Raw genomic sequence first — 22,064 nt, forward strand, 5'->3', positions numbered from 1 at the left:
GCTATGTAATGTTATTGTATGCATTTTGTCTTTGAAATCAAGCACAGATTAATTTCAAGATTTGTATTTAAAACCTATTCATTGGTTATTGGATTATATGTCCAAATAGTTATTTAGTCTCAGCCAGATAGGTCATGCTGGATTTTATGCATTTTCACTGTATTTTGGTTTTAAAATGTAGATGTGAAATTCACTGTAATGATATGTGAATAAGTACAATAATAGAGTTGACAAATAATGAATCAACTCTTGCTCTATTCTAAACATTTTATACATATGAATGAGAATTTACATGTCTCAATGCCTTCCAGAGTTTCCGGCTTTAAGAATTGACATTACTTGCAGCAGATCCCATGGATTTACTACCAGGGCTTTACAGATTGTTATACCTTTAAATAAGCAATGTAACAGAGTTGATGGAATGTACTTACTGATATTTATAAACAAATAATAGATGTTTAGAGCAAATATTTATTTAACTTGACAGAGGAAACACAAAGAAAATTAAAATTAGACCTAATTATTTTATGATAATTGAAGCTGAATGTGTCATTAGTCGCTCTGGTTTCCTGCACAAGTCTAAAGACATGCGGTACAGGTGAATTGGGTGGGCTAAATTGTCTGTAGTGTACAGTATGTGTGTGAATGAGTGTGTATGGATGTGTCCCAGTGATGGGTTGCAGCTGGATGGGCATCCGCTGCGTAAAACATAAGCTGGATAAGTTGGTATTTCATTCCGCTGTGGTGACCCCAGATTATTAAAGGGACTAAGCCAAAAAGAAAATGAATGAATAAATGAATGTATCATTTGTCAAAAATAGGGCTTTCACTTTATAATAACAGCAAACTATGAATCATTTAGAAAGCATTAGCATATAGTGAAGTCATTATTTGTTAAACATTGACTCTACATTAATAAACGTTAGTGAGCAGTTTATAACTGCAGCTACAAACAATCTTTTTTTGAATTACAATCACATTTTTTTAATGTGCTTAATAGTTGTACTTAAATAATTTGTGAGTTATTAATTTTTCATTACTGAATTAAGTATTGCATTATTTACAAATCAGTTGTATTTAAGAATAGTCAATGGTTTTTCAGATCATTCAGAATGCATAAATAAATGATCAATAAACTATTGAAATCAACCTTTATATATCTTATTATTCAGGCGTATAGTAATGGTTACTTTGTTTGCTAATAAATGCACAACTTCATGCAGTCTAGTATCAAATGAACAATAATCTTTGCATTCCTATCTAAAAAATAAAATTACTGTAAAAATTGCTTTAAAAAACAACTTTAATAATTGAACAATATATTATGATGCAACATTTCAATGTTATTTAGCGATGTTTAAATTGCACAGTAATTTGTTTTAGTTAAAATTGCTAAATTTTTCATTTGATACAGATTCATTTGTCTATCTTCAAATTAATAAAGTTGTTTATTTTCATTTTTTCATGTTTAGAATATAACTGAGCCTTTAATTGTCATTTATAAGGGTTTTATAAAGCATAAATAGTCCTTACTTTAGATTGTACACATGTGCTTATAAGTCAAAAACAGAGCATTTGTAGATTACATTAATAAACTTCATTAAGCAGTTTATTACTGTGAGTTAATGCTTAACAGATAATGAATTCGCTATGTGCTAATGCTTAATAAATCATTCATAGTGTGCAGCTATTATAAAGTGTTACCAAATTAGGTATATTAAAAGACACATTAACATTTTGAACAACACAATGTCCCTTACAAATCCAAATATTTTTTATATAGAAACTTTATATAATTGTTTTAATAATCAAAACTGTTTAATACAAGCTTTTGTTTGTCCAAAAACATAAGGTTTATCTTGGTGACAACACAATGTATTCATAATTATAGAATCACCCATATGTACTAAGATAACTGTATCCACAGCTTTTCATGACTAAAGCTTCAACCAAAAATGACTTTTGATGCTTTTTCAAACTACTTCAAATGAGTTAAAACAACACGATGATTGTGTTTTTGGGGAGGCCAGCTTAAATGTTTTATGTTTAATCCACGTAAATTAGTCAAAAAACAAAAACAAAAAACATTTAAGTTGACTTAACTCATTTGTGTTGGGACAACATGAAGGAATTGTGCGCAACCCTGCATTTTTTTTTACAGTGTTCACTGTCATGTCTTACTGTAAGTTAATATTGACTATCAAAAGAAGGTTTGCATTTAGTTATTTAACAAATCTGACCCCTGAACCCTTGAAATCAAGTATGAATATTGAGTTCATCTGTTGTGGTGATTCTATAGTTGCTATTGTAACACAACAAGCAGTAATATAAACAAATGACCCAATACTGTAGTTTTCAACAACCATAGGGCATGTTATACTGCAATACCCACAGCTTAATGTTGTAAAAACTAAAGTATATATCAATATTTAATAATTTAGTATGCTGTAGCATTTATTACAAAGTATTGTAAATCTTATAATATATACAGTATAAAACAGTCTACTACAGTATGGTTCAAAAACACTAGTGTTTACTATAAATGACAGTAGTATGTAGTATCAGCTGTTTATTAGACTTTCAGAAGAGGCTAATAACAAAGTGTTAAACTACTGTTTGTACTGTAATCACTGCTTGTAGTCTTATATTATAGATGCAATGTTTTTTATTGGTGAATTGTTTCTTGATTGTAAACATGTTCTCTGTGTTGTCATCCACAGGAGCCTTGGTCTAAATGGGTCCGGTTATGCCTCCCAGTAAGAAGCCGGAAAGTTCTGGGGTCAGCGTGGCGAGCGGCCTGAGCCAGTTCTATCAGGCCAGCTCCATCACCAGAGCCCTGCAGGAGGCTGAGGAGATGGACCTGGCTCTTCCCACCATCAAACTGGAGAAGGGGAGCGTGGAGGACGAGGAGCTCACCAACCTCAACTGGCTCCACGAGAGCAAAAATCTGCTCAACAGCTTCGGTGACCCCGTGCTGAGGAGCGTCAGTCCCGTCCAGGATCTGGACGATGACACCCCGCCTTCTCCAGCCCACTCGGACCTCCCATATGATGCCAAGCAGAACCCAAACTGCAAACCTCCTTATTCATTCAGCTGTCTCATCTTCATGGCCATAGAAGATGCTCCTTCCAAGAGACTGCCGGTTAAAGACATTTACAACTGGATTCTGGAACACTTCCCTTACTTTGCCAATGCCCCCACGGGGTGGAAGAACTCTGTCAGGCACAATCTCTCCCTCAATAAGTGTTTTAAGAAAGTGGACAAGGACAGGAGTCAGGTAAGGATGCACTGACCATATTTACACATTTTATTTTTGACCTTTTTAGGTTACTTGACACTTTTTTGGTGGTTGTAGTTTTGAGTCTGCAGATATTTACTTTAGGGTTGCACGGATTACTGGTATTATGGTCGCATAGCGATACTATAGCTCTGAAATACTGCCGATGCCACTGTATTTTGTAAACGGTAGTATCGTCATTAACAGTCTATCTACAATAGATATTGTTGCATGTGTCAGTAAAATGCTTGCACGTTTGTCCAACAACAGACCATTTTATTTTGATAGTCTGTAGAGCCTTTTAAGGTTGCATATTTGCTGGTGTTTTCTGACGTTTCAAACGCAAAACTGAATCGGTTCATTTCTGTTCTGGTCAATATGATTAGGTAGCTAAAACAACTGCAGCAATCTTCTAAAAAGGAATGACTTACAAAGTGAAATTTTGAATTACTTTGGATTGTTACCTGATAAGACTTTAAAAAAAAAAATCAATAGATGAAAAACCCAAAAATAGCAACAGGAAACATTGAAACAATTTTAGACTACTTCAAATAGCCTAATTTTGTTGTAAAAATGCTCTTTTTGTAACAAATTTCATTTGGTATAATTTGTATCTTTATTTTGGTGTATTTTTGTTGGTCAGTTATCAACAAATAAACCAAAAGAATGAATACATTTTAGGTGAAGTGACCTGCAAAAATATGAAATGCTTATTTTAATTATAAGGGAATTATGAATTAAATTCAAGCAATTTAAGTGATTCTTCTACATAGGAATTGCAATCAGAACATAAAAATGCTTATGTTTCATGTTGTTTATAATTCTTAAAATTGGCTAAATTGATAAATGCAAACAGCTTTTATAGTCTTCCAAAAGTGTTTGCTCATAAAGGGGGAGAAAGTTCAAGATACTGGGTTAAAAACAGAGGAAAAGGCGCCTTGTGATAAACATTTATTCAATACAAGCTTGTTTACAAACAGTTTTTTAAACGCGATAATTCGATTAACAGCACTAATAACTATAAATATTATATGTTAATGTGTTATATAAAAATCAGACACACTTCCAAAAATCCAAATCCAAAAAATCCAGGATAATATGAATAATGTACCTTGCCATATCAGATTTATTAAATAACTAATAAATGCAAACCTTATTTTGATAGTCAAGATTTACTTACAGTAAGACATGACAGTAAACACTGTAAAAAATGTAAGGTTGCGCACAATTCCTTCATGTTGTCCCAACACAAATTAATTAAGTCAACTTAAATGTTTTTTGACTAATTTAAGTGGATTGAACATAAAACATTTAAGTTGGCCTCCCCAAAAAACACAATCATTGTGTTGTTTTAACTCATTTGAAGTAGTTGAACAAGCAGGAAAAGTCATTTTTGGTTGAAGCATTAGTCATGAAAAGCTGTGGATACAGTGATTTTAGTGCATATGGGTGATTCTATTATTATAATTAGAATTATAAATATATTGTGTGGTCACCAAGATAAACCTTATAATGTTTTTGGACAAACAAAAGCTTTTATGAAACAGTTTTGAGTGATAACAATTATATAAAGTTTCTATTAAAAAATAAGGTAACACTTTATTTTGATGGTCTATTTGTGTATTAATAATCTGTTTAATATCTGTTGATATCCTCCTTCAACAGACATTTAACTGACTATAAGAAATTTTGCAATTACATGTCAACTTACACTAACCCTAAACCTAACCATAACCCCAACCTAACAGTACTTATTATCTTATAAGAATTAGTTGGTATGTAGATGCAATGTAACTTAAATTTAACAAACGGACCAATAAAACAAAGTGTGACCATACTTTTTTGCGCAAAAAATAAATATGGTGGAAAACAAGTAATTGCTAATTTTATTACTTACATTTTTATAACCTATATAAACAGTACAGTTTGATAAAGCAAGAGGTAAATAAAACACTTAAACTACGTTTATTTTTCAGTTTTAGTTCACAATGCATTACAGGGATAGTTCACTCAGCAAATCAATATTCTGCAATGGTTTATTCACTCTTGACTTGTTTCAAACCTGTTTAAGCTGCTTTTTTCTGTTAAAAACAAAAGAAGATATTTTGAGGAATGTTGAAAACCTGTAACCATTTCTATACCACAATAAAAAAAAAACTACTGTACTGTACGGAAGTCAATTGTTACAGGTTTCCAACATTTTTCAGTATACCTTTTTTTGTGATCAACGGAAGAAAGATATTCAAACAGTCAAGAGTGAGTATTCATTTTTGGGTAAACTTTTCCTTTAACCAATGTTAAAGAATTGAGCGTTAATGTAAATGTTATTTCTTGTTTTTTCGTTTTACACCAGTTTTGTTCTTGTAGCTTGTAATGGAGATAACTACAGTTGCAAAAGAGCTTTACAGTTTGAACACCATGCTCCATTAGTGTGCTGAACATTTCAATATTTAGAGCTGTGACTTGCTATCTTGGTTTTAAAACATCTGTATTTGCTGATTGAAATGATTCCTGTTAGAGAACATTTTGCAATTGTTTGATAAAGAGGCAAAGCTTATGAATTGAGACTCATTAGATGCTCATTGAGTGCTGATTGATTTTTGTCAAAGGCTGCATTCCGGTGCGTATTACTTTGAGAGTATGTGTACTACTGTATGTGTGTGTGTGTGTTTATGGTGTGCGTGTGTCTGCAAGTTAGTCAGAACAGTAAAGCCGTTCCATGTGACTCTTACAGTTCACTGCCATCTGGTCTCTGGCTGTAGAGCAAAGAGTTTTTTTTTTCTGTATATGTGTCCATAGAAACAGCTTTGCAGTTGACACGGAAAGTAAGCTGTTGCTGTAGGAACAGAGAAACTGATGTGTATGCGTGTGTGTGAAAGTGTTCAGGCTGGGAATGGCTAATCCACAGATGGCAGTAGGCATACGACGGTATCAGAATTTCTTGTTGTGATCATTTCTGGAGCTTTTGTCACAATATAAGGTATTATTGCGACATTGCTGGAGCTGCGAAAAAGGGTTGCTTTACTTTAACAGGTACAATAACAAAAAATAATGTTGTTTTTTGAGTATTACTTAAAATATTATAATGTTTAGAGTAATTGTTTTACTCTAAATGAATATCAATTTATAAATATGTCAATAATAATATATATTGTATCCATAGAAAGGAAAAAAAATACTATTAAAGTCAATGGCTACCAACATACTTCAAAACATCTTCTTTTGTGATACAAATTTAAAAACATTTGGAAGAAGTACATGATAAACTAAATTATTTGTGGGTGAATGATCAGTATAGAAATATGCTTTTGTTTGCTAGCACACTCGAGTAAACTATATATAAATGTATGTATGTATGTATGTATGTATGTATGTATGTATGTATGTATGTATGTATGTATGTATGTATGTATGTATGTATGTATGTATGTATGTATGGATGGATGGATGGATGGATGTATGGATGGATGTATGTATGGATGTATGTATGGATGTATGGATGTATGTATGTATGTATGTATGTATGTATGTATGGATGGATGTGTGTGTGTGTGTGTGTGTGTGTGTGTATGTGTGTGTGTATGTATGTATGTATGTATGGGTGTATGGATGTATGTATGTATGTGTGTATGTACATATATACACATATAATGTATTTCTTTATTATTGCAAGGGCTTAATATTGACTTAATCTTGCCCCAAAGGATTGCCAGTGTTGTTCCATCTGCTGCACTCAAACCAGACATCATATTAGCACTTGTGTTTAATGTACTCATCTAATTTTATTTAACTGCTTTGCAATCCGAAATGTAATTCTGCCATGCTGAGAGTAACAGTGTTGAGTTGATTTTTTCTTCATTTATGTGAAGTGTAAAAGTTTGAGCTCTGGGCTTTTTGGAATTAAATGTTTAAGTATAATATTTATTGCACAAAGCATCTTATAGAATTTCAGGGAGGTTTCTCATATAAAAAGTATGCAAACACGACAAAACTCATGCTTTTTGGATTTTAGGAAGATCCATGTTTTCACTAGTAGATTTTGCTTGTGCAAAACTTGCAGCCATAATACTAGGTGTTTGTGGTTGCTTGCTGATTTGGGCCGCTTGTATATAACTTTATAGTGTGTTGTTTGATGGTTGCTAAGTAATCTAGGTGGTTCCTGGATCATCTTGTGTGTGCTAAACGTGGTTTCTTGATAGTAGGGTGTTGCTTGGTGGTCACTATTTTGTGTTGTTTGTGCAAAACTGGCAACGGTGTTGCTAGGATATTATGCCTGTTTGCTTAGTGGTTGTTTGAAGGATCTACAATAGGCGGTTGCTGGATGATTATTACCAATGCAAAACTTGAAACCATGATGCATTGATGTGTTGTTACTAGGGAGTTGCTAAGTGGATGCTGGATGTTGTTGCATTTGCAAAACTTGCAAGCATGATGCATTGATGTGTTGTTATTAGGGTGTTGCTAAGTGGTTGCTTGATGATTGCTGCATATGCAAAACTTGAAACAGTGATGTGTTGCTACTAGGGTGTTGTTCCCAACATTCATTCTGAAAATGTAGCCCTATATACATTTCTGGAGATCGTGAATTATGTAGCCAGAAGAACGTATGGCTGTATTTCATTTTGATACAGGGCGGTATGACGTTGTTCTTTTTCACGCTTACCAGCTGACCACTTAACTCCGTATGGACAGCTTTCCGGCTGTTACCAGTTTGTCAAGTTAGCTTGCCATGTACATTGGTGGACTTGAGACGCAGAGAGGAGATGACCCAGACGACGGGAGGTCGAGTCAGGTGAATAACGGTTCCAGAAACCAGGTAAGACAAAAACAAAAGCCAAAAAATAAAATAAACAAGTAAATATTAGGGTGAGAAAATCAGATGTCGGCTTTTCTTTTCTGGATTGCATTTTAAATTTGTCAGTTGGTTTAAGGGAAGTGAGTGGGAGGGTCAATCTGTGCTTTTTAAAATACTATTGGTTGGGTTTAGGGAAGGGGGAGGGTGCATCAGTCAGTCGACAGCGGCCTCTGGTAGATTTACGAGAGAACAACAGGCACCAATCGCACTCAAGAGAAATATGAGATCTCAAAAAGTGTACACAGTAGCCTCTGGTGGATTCGCGAAAACAAAGACTGCAAAAAACTTGGGGCTCCTGGGGCGTATTTGACGGTGTGCAGAAATGTATATAGGGGTACATTTTCAGAATGAGCCTGGGTTGGTTGTTACATAGTTGCTGGTTGGTGTTGTGCATGTGCAAAACTTGCAAACATGATGCATTGATTTGTTGATACTAGGTCGTTGTTAGGTGAATCCTGGAGGGTGTTGCATGTGCAAAACTTGCAAACATAATACACTGATGGGTTGTTACTAGGGAGTTGCAAAGTGAATGCTGGAGGGTGTTGCATGTTCAAAACTTGCAAACATGATGGACTGATGTGTTGTTACTAGGAAATTTCTAAGTGGATACTGAATGGTTAGTGCATTTGCATGCGATGGACTTATATGTTGTATAGGGTGTTGCTAAGTGCATACTGGATGGTGTTGCATGTGCAAAACTTACAAACATTATACACTGATGCTAAGTGGATGTTGGAGGGTGTTGCATGTGCAAAGCCTGCAAGCACTATGTACTGATGTGTTGTTACTAGGGAGTATCTAAGTGGATACTGGATGATTATTGCATTTGCATGCGCAAAACTTGCAAACGTTATGCATCAATCTGCTTTTCTACACTGTAAAAAATCCAACTTGAAAAAGGTTAAATGACTTTAAATGACTTTTTAATGACACTACATACAATTTAGCCTACCCAATTCACCTGTACCACATGTCTTTGGACTGTGGGGTAAACCAGGGTACCCGAAGGGAACCCACGCAAATGCAGGGAGAACATAACCCAGCCGAGGCTCGAACCAGCGACCTTCTTCCTGCGAGGCACCAGCACTACCTACTGTGCCACTACGCCGCCAATTAAATTAAATTAAATGTATTTATAATTTTATTTAAATTGAAAAAAGCAATCATCTTAATGTGAATTTTCATCTCACATTTACCTAGTTCACTCTACAAAAAGAAATGCTTAGCTCATGTGGACGGTTAATTTGTATTTAACTGTTATATATATATATATATATTATATATTTTATTGAAAATTCAAATGCCTAAAAGGATCAAATAATAATTCGAACCTTTTAAAACAACTACCCAAATGATAAATCAAATGCACAAACAATAAATCAAAATGCATTCTCAAATGCATTTGATTTTCATTTTCATAAACAACTCCGTAAAATCCTGTAACAATTAAAAACAGTTTCTGGTTCCTCCTTATTACACACACAGCTGGAAGCTCATGATGGACAGATTACTAGGACAATAAAGACACCTCGTTCACACAGACTACTCGTTCACAGAAACATGATAAGCGGATGCGTTTTCCATGTTTGGGGCATAGTTTTTTTTTTGTCTGCTAGGGCACTGCTCAGATGACCTGCCAGTATGATAAATAATAACAATAACAGCCTTAGCGTATCACACCAAAATAAGCAGTAATGTTACATGACAACAGCAATGTTGTCAGAGTATGTAAAATATTCGAGCCTTTTCTTTTTTAGTTTTTTTTCCCTTCTTTTTTTATAAAAAGAAAAGTTTTTGGTAGGTCACAAAGTCATGATTAGCCGTCTTCTTGTTCATTTGGTGTTTGATTGAATTTCTTGAGCCTCATTGGCCTACTTAATGAATGAGATGACTATTTTAAGTCTGTTTTAATTTCGGATTCATTGTGGATTTGCTATGCAATCATGCATCACTCTACATAATGAGACAGTAAGGGGCAAATTAAACCAGCAAAATAAGAGTCTGAATAAACAAACATTTGATAGATGCACAATCTCCAGGGGTTTACGGAGGAATAATTAATTTCGGCCAAGAGGAGAATCAAATTAAGAGATCCAGACCTCAAGAAAATGTTGTTTTTGCTTTTTACGGATTGAGAATGAGCTGCACCCGCTGCTACCGTCATTTGCACATGCTGTCTGCACTGTTTTAGCACAAGATTCACAAAAGAATTATGCAAATCAGCTAACTGTGCGAAAGCGGCAACAAAATTAGTGTTGCATGGGGCAGTCGTGGCCTATTCATGGTAATGTTTTCAGACAATAGCTGAAAGACGGCAAAAGGTGCAATTTTCACACAGGGGTCTTAAAATAAGTTCTCTGATAATCGCTAGAAAATGCAAACAAAACAAAACCTTAATAAATAAACCTCTTTACTGGTAGCTTTACTGGCTAAAGCTAAAAAAACTAAAGTGTTTTTTTAATTTGATTTTTTTGGTTAAGCACCCATTTGAGACTTATGTGAGTTTTTGTGCAATTTTTATTATTATTAAATAATATGATGAAATAACTGGGTGTTTTTGAAGGGGGACTTTTTGGTAAGTTTTTATTTAGTTTTTATTTAGTTAGCATTTTCTGTAAATCTGTATTTTTAAAACAATAATTGAACGATTATATGAAATAATAGATGTTCACTCCTAAAAATTTGTGCTAAAATTAGTAGTAAAAAAGCATGAAAATTGAATTTTCTTTTGAAATGAATGATTTATGACATGATGTAGAAACATGTATACCACCAATATTGTGATCTTTTTAAAGCTGGAGCGACCACAAAAAACCCCCCCCAAAAAACCCCAAAAAACAATTCAAGTAGTAAGTGACCCAGAATCACCAAATGAATGTTAAATTACAGAAGTTTACCATAAAATAACAGACATTAAATTACAGAAATTTACTTTAAAATAACATACATTTTCTTAAGTTTAAATTTCTGGTAAATTTCTGTAATTTAACGTCTGTTATTTTACGGCAAATTTCTGTAATTTAATGTCTGTTATCTTATGGTAAATTTCTGTAATCTACCCTCTATTATTTTCTGGCAAATTTCTGTAATTTAACATCTGTTATTTTACGTTCAATTTCTGTAATTTAACATCTGTTGTTTTATGGTAAGTTTTTTTGTAATTTAATGTCTGTTATTTTATGATAAATTTATGTAATTTAACATCTGTTATTTTGCGATTAAATTTATGTAATTTAACATCTGGTATTTTACGGTAAATTTCGGTATTTTTATGTCTGTTATTTTACAGAAAATATCTGTAATTTAACGTCTGTCGTTTTATGGGAAATTTCTGTAATTTAGCAGCTGTTATTTTACTTTAGATTACTGTATTTTAACGCCCATTATTTTAAATGTTTTTTCCTTCTCCCCATCTTAATGAGATGTGATATTTACTGATTTTTAACATAAAAAAAAATGTTTTGAGACAATATATCGTATCATTGTTGACTATTTTTTACAAATATAGCCATGGAATTTAATATCCATGGACTCTGTTAATAAATCATAATTCAGTGAAGTTGCTTTAAATATAATAAAACCTTAAATATAACTTAAATAATAATTGTATTTTAAATTTATTGTAAACCCCAGAGAAAAAACACATTTAATTTCATCAATTTCCACCTATATCAACATGATCTTTCCATAATGAAGGTCATACCTGTAGGTTTGATTCCCAGGAAACACACATACTGATAAATCTAACTTTAGATCAAATATCGAATGCATTTGGCAGGTGCTTTTATCCAAAGATACAACTTGCCTTGCATCGAAGGTGCATTTTTATCAGTTCATGCATCCACTGGGATTTAGACTCGTGACCTTGTGATTGCTGCGTATGTGAAATAAGATGCATGGATTTACACTGAAAATCTGCTTACTGGAGTGCTGCAGCTTTTTAGTGGTTTCATGGATGTGTGTTTTTTTCCTGCAGTGACTGGTGAAGAGTGAGTGCTCTAGAAATGACACCCTGTCATTTGTTTCCATGGCACTGTTATGAACACAGGATCTGAACTTGGCACCTGAGAGCTGGTTGTATGGGTGGATCTGCAGAGCTCTCGTGTCCCTTACGAACACAGTTCCGCATACAGGCGCATACATCGCTGTTTATACGTGGAGCGGGCTTTGATGATTAATGTGTCTTTTCCATTGTTCATGTCATCTCCGTAGCAACAGGACGAGGCTGTGCAGAAGAGTTACAGTTGAACAGGTAGCAGAGGAGTTGTTCGTGAAAGAAACACAGGATGAAGGAGCCGTCGGCATTTCCAGTGTTTTCCGTACTGTCAGCAGTGCATGCTAGTGTTCTGGGTGTTTGCTCGGACATTCTATTGAGTTCAGGGGTTTCATGACAACAGCAACTTGTCAGACATACAGGTGAAGGCAAAATTGTTAGCCATCAGTATTCTTCAAATATTTTTAAAGTGATGTTTAAAAGAGAAAGGACATTTTCACATTTTTGTTTCTTTTAAAGAATTTTTTTTTTTTAATTACAAAATTTAAAATTAGTTTTAGTTTGACTTGAATGAAACTAATTTTGCATTGTTAAAAATATTTTTGAGGTCAATATTATAATATTGACCTCAAAAATTATTTTTAAACAATGAAAAAATTGCTGAAAGGGGTAGTCTAGAGTGTATATTTAAGGCGTGGTTGTGTTTATTAGATGCAAAGCAATGTGCATTCATGCTTTATTTGTAGAAAATCTCATTATTTTTTTCTATATCTTATTTTACTTATATTCAGCTACTCAGCTAACATGATCATGACTGTCATAATTCCTAGTTTCTCCTAAAGATCCACCTTCAAGAGGCTCTGATTGGTCAGCTAACTTAATGTGCTGTGATTTATGGATCGGCTCGACATCACCACATCACGCCCCTACAAGCACATGCTTTTGCTCTATGTAAACAATAGCCGTTAGCTGTATCAGTTGACAGAAAATAAAGAGCACATGCATGTAATATATCAATTTTGACAAATAAAATACTTACTTAGTTGGTATGTATTTAGCCGGATCCAGCACTGAACTGAGAGAGATTCTGGAAGCTCTTCTTTGTCAAATGCTAGCTATATATATTTTTATATTATCTAGAACATACAGCAATTCTCTCTTTGTATCGTATCCATAGGGAGCCCAAATACAGAAACAGATGAAGCTCTGTGAAAATAGCAGTGTTTGGACGACATTTTAGCCTTCTCTGCTATAACATTAGAGCATCTCTGACCACGCCCAGTTGCTGTGCAGGGTGTATGTGCGTAACCTAAAGCGTTTGTATTTTCACAAACCCGGATGTTAAATTTGTTCGATGTAGGCTAACTCTGTAAAAGCCAATGTCTCCCCTTGCTTTAAACTTTGAGCGTATTACATTTAGAGATGTTGTTTATGTTTACACAACTACATTACACATCAACTAAAGTTTAAAATATGATATCGTGGTGGACCACATCTTTAAGAAATTAGTATTTGTTTTGATTGACCATTGTTGTCCAATAACTTGCCTAGTTAACCTAACTAGCCTTTAAATTGCACTTTAAGCTATATAAAATACAAAAGTTTCAAAAGTTTGTTGAAACTGCATATTGAAAATGAGCTGAAACAGCACAATTATTGAGTTTTTTTGGGACAGCAATTGTTTTATGTTCAATCCATATAAATTTGTAAAAAAAAACAAAAACGAATGCTTTAACTTAATTCCTTCATGTTGTCCCGACACAAGCCTGTGAAACACAGCATTTTACAGTGTAGTATAACTGTCATTGTGGCTAAGACAAAAAAAGTAAATATATTTGCTTAAAATTTTGCAGACCAAATCTTCTCTATGTTAAACAGCACTTGGGAAACATTTGAAAAAGAATAACAATTTCACAGAAACGCTAATCATTTTGCTTCCAACTGTATATGAAGCCATGAAAAAAATACAGTATTGGTATTACTGTATGGTAATATTTCAATTATTTAATTAAAAATATAGCCATTAAGTGTCATTTTAAAATTTTTTGAAAATTACAGTTTTTTAGAATAACAATTTTTCTTTTGTTGAGATTGAAAATCATGTTATTTTATCAAATACTGATTTCTGAACTGATTTCTGGTTAAAATATTTATATTGTATTTTCCATAAATGAGTATAAATGTCTATTTTTTTCTAGTGTCTAGTCTTAAATTTCATAAAACACAACTATATTGTCACTTTTTTTTGCATAAAATAACCAAAAGGTGCCATGTTTTCATACATGTCTATGTTTATGTTTAGATAACACAAGTTTTAGCTTTTAAAAACCCTGACTTTCAATCACAACCAATGAAAACATATGTTTTTCTGACCAGTTGTCTTACATGAGTTGAATTTTTTATTATTTTTAATTTGTATGAAATGTTATCTGACACACCACTGTCATCATCTCACAGCAAGAAGGTCACTGGTTCGAGTTCCAGCTGGGCCAGTTAGCATTTCTGTGTGGAGTTTGCATGTTCTCTCAGTGTTGGCGTGGATTTCCTCCGGATGCTTCGATTTCCTGCACAGTCCAAAGACATGCGCTATAGCTATACCCAGTCCTGAGTTGTGGCTGGAAGGGCATCTACTGTGTAAAACATATGCCAGAATAGTTGGCGGTTAATTCCGTTGTGGTGACCCCTGAAATAAAGCCGAAGAAAAATGAATAAATGTTTTCTGACCTTTAAAAAAAATCTTTTCATTTAACTTAAACTAAATTCCATCTCTCCAGTCATTATCTATTCAGATTCATGTAGGGTTGCGGTGATAACGCTGATCCATGTGACATGATTTATCCCGCTCTCTCAAAAAAAGCAGGTTGATGTAAGATAAAGCCGCGCTGCTCGCTGACATGTTCTCTGGCCAGCTGTTGTGTTCCCGGTGGACAGATGTTGGTTGCGAGGGAAGCTGCAGGAGATTTGCACGCAAGCCTTTCTTTGACGTCAACAGGCCAACTTTTTGCTAACTGCCATGTCTTACCAAAGGTTACGCATTCGGCCACCAGGGATTCTGACACCACAGTACCTGCTGATCAGTACCCTTCTGCAGTCTGAATCTTGCTGTTAATGAAAGCTGTATCATTTATTGCTTCCATGGATTTATGCAAAGTTTTGGTGGTGCAGATAGGAGATTTTGGTGACTGTTATGAATCTGTGTTTTATGATTATTGTACAATAGTGGGAGATTTTTATTGTGTTGTAATGGTTGAAAGAAAGCAATATTATTAGCACCATGCATCCTGTGAAAGGAATGCACTAATGGATTACTTTACTAGAAACATTAGATACTTTATAATTTTGTTATTTATCATGTTTATTATATTTTATCATATTTATTATTTACTTACCCGCATGCTGTTCCAAGCCATTTTACTTGATTTTTTACTTTGGAGAAGAGATTTACCAATTCATAAATTATGCTGAAGTTTAGAAAGTTTGAAAAGTATCATAAGAAAGTGCTGTATATGATCAATTAGATCAGTTAGAAGTTAAAAAAAGTATAACTACAGTATATGTGCATGAATGTTGGTGTACAGCACAGTCAATATCTGCTCCAATATTGAATTTTTTTGCTGAAATTGGAATGAATCAGGGTGGCACGGTGGCGTAGCCTGTTTGAGCCTTAGCTGGGTCAGTTGGCATTTCATGTTCTCTCTCTGTGTTTGTGCGGGTTTTCTCCGGGTGCTTCAGTAAGACATGCTTTATAGATGATTTGTGTAAGCTCAATTTTCTGTCGTGTATATGTGTGAGAGTGTATGGGTGTTTCCCACGGATGGGTTGCAGCTGGAATGGAATCCTCTGTGTAAAACGGGCTGAATAGGTTGGCGGTTTATTCCGATGTGGCGACTCTTCATGAATAAAGGGAATAAGCTGAAAAGAAAATGAATGAATGAATTCAGTTTCAAATAAATGCTGTACTTTTAAACTCTGAAAAGATCTCTATTTTTTTAAAGAGCAGCTGAACCCAAATTAATAAAGGGACTAAGCCGAAAAGAAAATGAATGAATGAATGGAATCAATCAGACATAACATAGTGCTAATCTGGAACTTTAGATATGCATAGTTGTTAATTTTAATCTAAAAATAACCATCTTTTAATTTTGCAGTGCTTTTATTTTTATTTTTCATTGCACTTTTTGTGACATATTAACAGATGTAGCACCTATAAAAATGATTGAAATTATTTAGTTTTAAATAGGGCGACACAGTGGGTCAGTGGTTAGCACTGCTGCCTCATAGGAAGAAGTTCACTGGTTCGAGTCCTGGCAGAGTCAGTTGGCATTTCTATGTGGAGTTTGCATGTTCTCCCTTTGTTCACGTGGGTTTCCCCATAATTTAAACAAAAACAAAAGGTGAATCACATTATATTTATTTTGCATTTTGAAGGAAGTTTACAAATTTGTAGTTTAACCAACATTTTTAACATTTCTAATACTAATTTGTTTCACAAGCAGAAAACAAAAAAAATATTCAATAACATTTAAACTGTGATCATGTTAAAAAAATATATAGAAATAAATAAAGTAAAATTTAACATCATTCTTTACACATACAATCCTTCCTTCAGAAACACAAAAATAAATCAATGAACTGCAGTGAAAACCAACCAGCGCAATTCTTCAAAAATCGGAGTCACATGACGGATTGAAGGTCAAACAAAAATGACACATGGCTGAGAAAATAATTCCACACATTTAATTTGGTGGTCAACTCGTCCTTTACAGCAGCAACGGCTTGGAGCTTCATATCTGAGTCGGGACTACCGCTTTTAACAAGACTAACGTTGGGCAGATGAAAGGATAATTGCAGCTAATGCTGTCATTTGAGCTGTACAATTGAGCAATTTCAGAGATTGCTCGACTTGTCTGTTAGTCTGTTACAGATATAGCCCATAAGTGCTTCATCATTAGCTCTTTTCACCCACAGAGCAGTGTGTCTGAAATTGTGTGTTGAATGTAAGTCTGTCAGGGTGAGGAGTGTTGTTAAAATGAGATAATCTGTGTGTTCGAAATCTTTACCATCTGATTATGGAAATCAGCGTCTTTTGTCAATTGTCTGCGTTTGGAGAGGTTTTTGGCAGAGTTTCAGGTGGCTGATGTACGCAAGTGAACCTCCGCAGTCCTCAGGATATCTGACTGTCTGTTTGTCTCCATCCAAGATTACCAGCAGCTTTTTTCAAATGAACTAAATGTGCGCAGCGGGGGTGAGATGCCTTTTTTTTCCCAGCGTCTGCTGCTCATACTTATGTTTGGCACTTCAATGCAAAGCTTTGTCCTGCACTATTTATAAATAATGTTTCAATTTGCTTAAAGACTGCTTCATTTTAGTGTGACTCTAGCAACCACATCCTAGAAAGCACTTGATATTCCAACTGCATAGCAACATGCTGGAAATCCCTCAGATCACATGGAAACTTCTTATAACGTCCCTGAGCATTTAACAATTTCAGAAAATTAGAAACATAATTCTTAAAATTTTAAATGTTAAGTAATAATAATAATAATAATGGGGCATCATGGTGGTGCAGTGAGTAGCACGATCGCCTCACAGCAAGAAGGTCACTGGTTCGAGACTCAGCTAGGTCAGTTGGCATTTCTTTGTGAAGTTTGCATGTTCTCCCCATGTTCGCATGGGTTTCCTCCGAGTGCTCCGGTTTCCCCCACAAGTCCAAAGTCATAGATGAATTGGGTGAGCTAAAATTGTCCGTAGTGTGTGTGAAAATGAGTGTATATGGGTGTTTCCCAAAGATGGGTTGCAGCTGGAAGGGCATCCGCTGCGTAAAGCAAATGCTGGATAAGTTGGCGGTTCAGATTTATGAAGGGACTAAGCTGAAAAGAAAATGAATGAATGCACTAATAATATGCATTGATTAGAACTTTAAAAAAAAGCTTTAGGTATGGTTTTCTCAGTGTTTAGATTTTTAAATACCTCAGATTTTAGATATTCATATAATTTAATATTTTTTATAATTAATTTAATATTTTTATAATATGTTTAGAATATTTTAATACATTGTAATATTTCTACTGTATTTATAATATGTTAATACATTTTAATCCACATAATATTTTCTCTTTTAAAAATGTTTTTTAATATTTTGTTTTTATAAAACATAAAAATGATACTGACACCAACATTGTTCCAATAATTAAACGACTCAATTATTGGAACAATGTTGTTGTCAGTACCAATTTTATGTTTTATTAAAAAAAAAAAAAAAAAAATTTCATAAACATGGTCGATCAATATGCATTAATATGCACTTTAAATATGATTTCAGTATTTTGATTTTTTGGATCCCTCAGATTCCAGATTTTCTAATCATTTATCATTCATTCATTTTCCTTCGGCTTGGTCCCATCAGGGGTCACCACAGCGGAATGAACTGCCTCAAATAATTTAACAGCAGCAGTACCTACTGCGCCACTGCGTCGCTTATTTAAAAATTTATTTTTATAAAACAAAAATCTTACAACATTGTTCAGATAGTTAAAGCTAAAAATGTTAAAAATGTGTACATTCATTCAATCATTTTCTTGTCGGCTTAGTCCCTTTATTAATCCGGGGTCGCCACAGCGGAATGAACCACCAACCTATCTAGCAAGCTTTTACGCAGTGGATGCCCTTCCAGCCGCAATCCCATCTCTGGGAAAAAATGTGTACAATTGATTATTTTTATAACTATTATTATAATTAATGCATATTTAATAGTGTATATAGTTTAAGCATAAAATCTATACACCCACTGGATACTTTATTTTATTAGGTTCACCTGTCCAACTGTTCGTTAACGCAAATTTCCTATCAGCCAATCACATGGCAGTTACTCAATGCATTTCAGCATGTAGACATGGTCAAGACGATCTGCTGCAGTTCCAACTGAGCATCAGAATGGGAAGAAAGGTGATTTAAATGACATTGAGCATGGTATGGTTGTTAATGCCAGACAGGCTGGTCTAAGTATTTCATAAACTACTGATCTATTGGAAAAAGACTACACCGAGTGCCACTACTGGCAGCTAAGAACAGGAAAGGCAACAATTGGCACAGGCAATAGAGGATTGGAAAAACATTACCTGATCTGATGAGTCTCGCTTTCTGCTGCAACGTTAGGATGGTAGGGTCAGAATTTGCCATTAACAACATGAAAGCATGGATCCATGTATTAACGGTCAGGCTGGTGGTGTAATGGTGTGGGGGATTTTTCTTGGCACACTTTGGGCCCATAAGTACCAATTGAGTATTATGTCAACTACACAGCCTACCTTAGTATTGTTGCTGACCATGTCCATCCCTTTATGACCACAGTGTACCCATCTTCTGAATGCTACTTACAGCAGGATAACGAGCCATGTCATAAAGCACAAATCATCTCAGACTGCTTTCTTGAACATGACAATGAGTGCACTGTATTCAAATGGCCCCCATAGTCACCATATCTCAATTCAATAGAGTACCTTTGGGATGTGGTGAAATAAGAGATTTGCATCATGAATGTGCAAATATGCAGCAACTGCGTTATGCTATCATGTCAATATGGACCAAAATCACTGATATTTCAAGTACCTTGTTGAATCTATGCCACGAGGGATTAAGGCAGTTCTGAAGGCAAAAGGGGGGTCCAACGCTGTACTAGTAAGGTGTACCTAATAAAGTGGCCGGTGAGTGTAAATTTAAATAACAATATATTTATTTTAATGCATGTGTTATTTTAAATTCATAAAATAATTTTCAGTGTTATATTATAGTCAAATCTTTTGCTCTTTAAATTGACTTTAAGACTCCACCCACTTGCCCATCTCATTTGCATACAGCCTCTCAGATGCAGTATCTATAATGCAAGCGGCCCTTTGGATGCAGTTAACAGGTGACAGACAGAAATGTGCTACACCACAGTCGCATTAAAGGTCAGTTTGTTCAGAGTGTGATGTTCATGTGTGAGTCTGTTCACTTCCAGCACAGGCTTGAGTCACAGATTTGATTCCTCTCGGCTCTTGTCCGTATGTTTCAGCCGTGGGAGACTCCATATTGCTTGCGTATGATCTCGGCGTGCGGCGACGGTGTCAGAATAAACAACAGAGACAGAGTGAGCCAGTTTTGTGGGTCTACATCTCAGCAGGGCTTGATCTGGCCTCCCTTCGTCACGACACACACACATACACTGCGCTGTCTCCGTTTATCATGTCATCAGCCTTTACTTTTGTATCTGCTGTACTCTGGATCCAGGCTCCAGGCTCTGCTAAGGAATCCTCTTTAATTAGGATTACACAGGTCATTAGCAAACCAAGTTTTTTTTCTTGTCTTTTGCTCTTTTCTTTATATTGGGAGCTGTTTTGGTGAACTGTAGTGGGATAATTTCATTATGTATTAAATTATTTTCTATGTAATATGTTTTCAGCATTTATTTTCATTATTTTATTTTTTTAATTAATTTGTTTTTGAGCATTTTTTTTCAATGTTCCTGTTAATTTTTTTTTAAACATAATTATATAAACAAGTTATATATATTCAATATATATATTCGTTCAATCATCCCTTTATTTATCCGGGGTCGCCACAGCGGAATAAATCACCATGTATATATTTTTAAAAATATTTTTATAAACTAATTTCTTTTTTGTCCATTTTTTAAATAAGTTTATTTAAGTTTTTATGCATTTTGTCTAATTTAATTATTTATTTTTTAATATTCAAACAAAAAAGTTTGTTAAAAAATTATTTACTATATACTATTTTTTCATTATTTATTAAAATTTTTTTTTTGAGAATTTAATATTTTTTATTCAATTGCTTTATATTTTAAAATTATTTTATAAAATTTTGATGCAACTTTTTATGCATTTTGTCTAATTGAATTTTGTTTTCAAACAAAAGTTATTTAAATGGAACAGTTTAAGGAATACTGAAATATTTAAAAAATATTTTCTAGATAATATTTTTTTATTATTTATTTTCATTATTTTATTTTTTATTTTATTTGTTTTTAATTATTTGTTTATTTTTTGTTGGAATTGAATTATATACATAAGTGTGTAACACACACACACACACACACACACACACACACACACACACATACACACACACACACACAAACACACACAGTATTTTTGGATACCAATTTATTTAGTTAAATTATATGTGTATATATGTACATACATATATACATACATATATACATACATATATATTATATTATAATTTATATATGTATATATAATTTAAATTTTTGGAAAGCAATTCTTTTAGATAGAGCAGTTTACTGAATCTTGAAATAAATTCAAATTGTTATTTAATTAAATTATTTATAGATATACTTAAATCATATTTTAAACATCAGGACATTATCTCATGTACAGTAGTATAATATATTTAGCTTTTATTTGAGAGGCCCAAACGGAGTAAAATTTGGTGCTGGCGCGGTATTTAAATGAAAATCATAATTAAAATAATTGATTGTAATCCATTAACAATAGCATGGTTGCCTTGCAATATGTTAGTCAGAATTTTTTATATATATATCTTTTTTGTACCATTGTTTATTATTTGTGTTGATTTTTAAAGGTGTTGTATTTAAAAGCTCTTCATGAAGCAATGCCGTCGTGGATCTCCATTCTCTGGTTAACCATCAAAATAAGTTGCACACCTTTAGAAAAACTGAATGCTGAAAGACAGAGAGCTGAATGGGATGATGTGTTGAACTCATCTCACTCAATAGATCCAACAACAGCCACGCTTTTCCCTCCCCAAACGTCCTCATTACCAATGACCTTTCCAGCCCTTCCTGAAGCTCAGAGAGCCCGTGAAGGTGAACAAACCTGCAACATATAGACCCACTTTTAAAAATGCCATTGTGTGCAGAATTCAGCCGATATGAACGAGGTCATCACGTCTCG

The 22,064-nt window shown here is 34.0% G+C and overlaps 1 protein-coding gene across 9 annotated transcripts in view; it reads left to right on the forward strand.

Annotated features, from left to right (window-relative positions):
* The window catches only part of foxn3 (forkhead box N3), a 176,795-nt gene that overhangs the window by 54,720 nt on the left and 100,011 nt on the right, over window positions 1-22,064 (forward strand). For all 9 annotated transcript variants that reach the window (XR_012392827.1, XR_012392829.1, XR_012392828.1 and 6 more), the window contains exon 2: window positions 2,721-3,277. Coding sequence is in view for 6 of the 9 variants with exons in the window: in XM_021467225.3 (XP_021322900.1) it covers window positions 2,735-3,277 (543 nt within the window). In the remaining 3 variants the exon portion in view is untranslated. The remainder of the gene's footprint in view (window positions 1-2,720; window positions 3,278-22,064) is intronic.

This window comes from Danio rerio, chromosome 17 (assembly GCF_049306965.1).
Source record: "Danio rerio strain Tuebingen ecotype United States chromosome 17, GRCz12tu, whole genome shotgun sequence".
NCBI classification, from domain to species: Eukaryota; Metazoa; Chordata; class Actinopteri; order Cypriniformes; family Danionidae; genus Danio; species Danio rerio.